This window comes from Oratosquilla oratoria, chromosome 10, assembly GCF_046742065.1.
Source record: "Oratosquilla oratoria isolate Oo_2021 chromosome 10, ASM4674206v1, whole genome shotgun sequence".
In the NCBI taxonomy this organism is placed as follows: domain Eukaryota; kingdom Metazoa; phylum Arthropoda; class Malacostraca; order Stomatopoda; family Squillidae; genus Oratosquilla; species Oratosquilla oratoria.
This window is the reverse complement of record NC_134786.1, coordinates 5,124,400-5,126,899: the sequence shown is the minus strand read 5'-3', so window position 1 is coordinate 5,126,899 and position 2,500 is coordinate 5,124,400. Positions and strand designations below refer to the sequence as shown.

Below are 2,500 nucleotides of genomic sequence, written 5' to 3'. Positions count from 1 at the left end.
AGGCTTCCTCAGGGTGAGAAGGACTTCATTGGTGTAGAGACGATGTTCTAGTCTTGAAGGTCTAGAGGCAAGTTAAGAAGGTGGCTAAGCGGGAGGCTTTTTTATACTCGGTCGAACGGTTCAATCGACTCGGTGCGGGTGGAATGCTGGGCTCTGATTGGCTCATAGGACACTTCACCTGATCTCGGGCGGCGAGAGTGACCTCTGTCTGCTACGCAGCTCAAGCGGCTAGGCCCGGGCAGAATGCTAGCTTGCGATTGGCTGCGGGGGTTCTTCCGTGATCTTGTGCTTACCCCGGGCAGAATGCTGGCTTCCGATTGGCTGCGGGGATTCTCTCGTGATCTGGAGGAGGCTCTGGTTTTTGGCTGGAGATCTTGGCGGCTTGATGGAAGGTCTTGTGTAGGTTGAAGAGGGAGCGGTTTCAGAGGGCGAGCTGAAGGGAGAATAAAATCAGAAGCAAGTTGTATATTAATGGTAGGGTGACGGGAAGTGATGGCTACGGCTTCTGCAATTTGCATACGCCTGTGGTTGGACTCTCTGTGAAGAATAGTCGTGGATTCAATTAGTTTCTGAAGTGGTGGTTTTTTGTCGTGATGATCAATGTAATGCTTAAAACTTCGGAGTTTTTTCACCTCGATAAGAGGCTTCCTCAGGGTGAGAAGGACTTCATTGGTGTAGAGACGATGTTCTAGTCTTGAAGGTCTAGAGGCAAGTTAAGAAGGTGGCTAAGCGGGAGGCTTTTTTATACATTGATAGGTTGGCTGGAGACGAAAAGGAACTCGCCACCTTGGTGAACCGCCTGGACAGAACATCATCCAGATTTGGAATGGAGATCAGTGCCGAGAAGACAAAGTTGATGACAAACAGCGCAACACCTATCGAAAGAAAGATCACAGTCAACGGACAAGAACTCGAGACTGTGACTCAGTTCAAGTACCTTGGAGCCATACACAACGAAGAAGGATCAAAGATTGAAGTTCTAGCAAGAGCAGCACAGACGGCAACAGCACTTGCAAAGCTGAAACCCATATGGAGAGATAAGAACATCTGTCTCCAGTCAAAGCTGAAGCTACTCCATGCATTAGTCCTGTCCATCTTCCTGTACGCATGTGAGAAATGGACGATGACAGCAGAACTGCAGAGAAAGATCCAGGCAATGGAAATGAGGTGTTTCAGAAGACTCACAGCATGTGAAGCACTATGAAGACCTGACCACAGTGAAGAAGAGAAAGCTGAAGTGGTATGGACATGTGACACGGTCCAGTGGACTATGAAAAACCATCCTCCAAGGAACAGTTCAGGGGAAGAGGAGACGAGGCAGGCAGAGGAAGAAATGGGTAGACAATATCACAGAATGGACGGAGAGGGAAGAACTTTGCAGAGACCCAGGCCCTTGCCCACGACTGTCAAAGATGGAGGTCACTGGTGAATTGTTCATCGATGCAGTGCCCCTACGACCCCGGGGGGTTAAGGGATTTGTGATCGTGATATACACACACATACACACACACACACACACACACACACACACACACACACACACACACACACACACACACACACACACACACACACACACATATATATATATATATATATATATATATATATATATATATATATATATATATGTATATATATATAATGTATATATATATATATATGTGTGTGTGTGTGTGTGTGTGTGTGTGTGTGTGTGTGTGTGTGTGTGTGTGTGTGTGTGTGTGTTTATACATACATATATGATTTTTCTCTTGTTAATGTTGTTTCACTTTACCGTAAGTAATTTTTAAACAAACAAGATGTCTTCAATGGAATTTGACCTCTATGATGTAAGTGTAAGTCTGATAATGGAGTAGTAATTTTGATTGATTTTAGAATGTCCCTTATACTTGATTCGTTTTCTTTTTATTAATTTCTTTTTATATAGTTTCGTTCTTCTTTAATCTTTTTCTAACAATAGTTCTCTTCCTATTGGGCCTCCGATCATTTTCTTATTATTTCTTGTATATATATATATATATATATATATATATATATATATATATATATATATATATATATATATATATATTTGTCATTGAGTCTGAGTTTCAATGCATTTGATTAGACATCATTCTGTATGTAATTTACTTCTGTTTCTAAGCCAGAGCTAAACACACTCAAAGGGTTTTTGAAAAGATAAAAAAAAAAAAAAATGGAATTGGAGATGATTTTTATTTTCCTTTATTTTGAATCACGAACGCTTGGTATAATTTTAACTGGAAAGCTTACCAAGTTATTGTCATACAAGTCAAGTCAGTTGTTATTAAATATTTATAAACTTCTAAAACTAATTTAAATAAACTAATTTTTGTCTCATCAATTTGAATTTGAATGTGTAGATCCGTATGTTTCCAGTGAAGATTTTAATCAAAAGGACATTCATAGTAATTTTACCAATTGCATAATATTCGAACAAAAAGAAAAAATATCGTAAATATGTGGTTTCAGTTGATTA

General features: G+C 40.0%; 1 protein-coding gene across 1 annotated transcript; it reads left to right on the top strand.

Annotated features, from left to right (window-relative positions):
- Window positions 1–826: 826 nt before the first annotated feature.
- LOC143029043 (uncharacterized) lies at window positions 827–1,204 on the top strand. The gene has a single exon (XM_076191380.1). The coding sequence runs from the start codon at window positions 827–829 to the stop codon at window positions 1,202–1,204; it is 378 nt and encodes a 125-aa protein (XP_076047495.1).
- The last annotated feature ends 1,296 nt before the right edge of the window (window positions 1,205–2,500 follow it).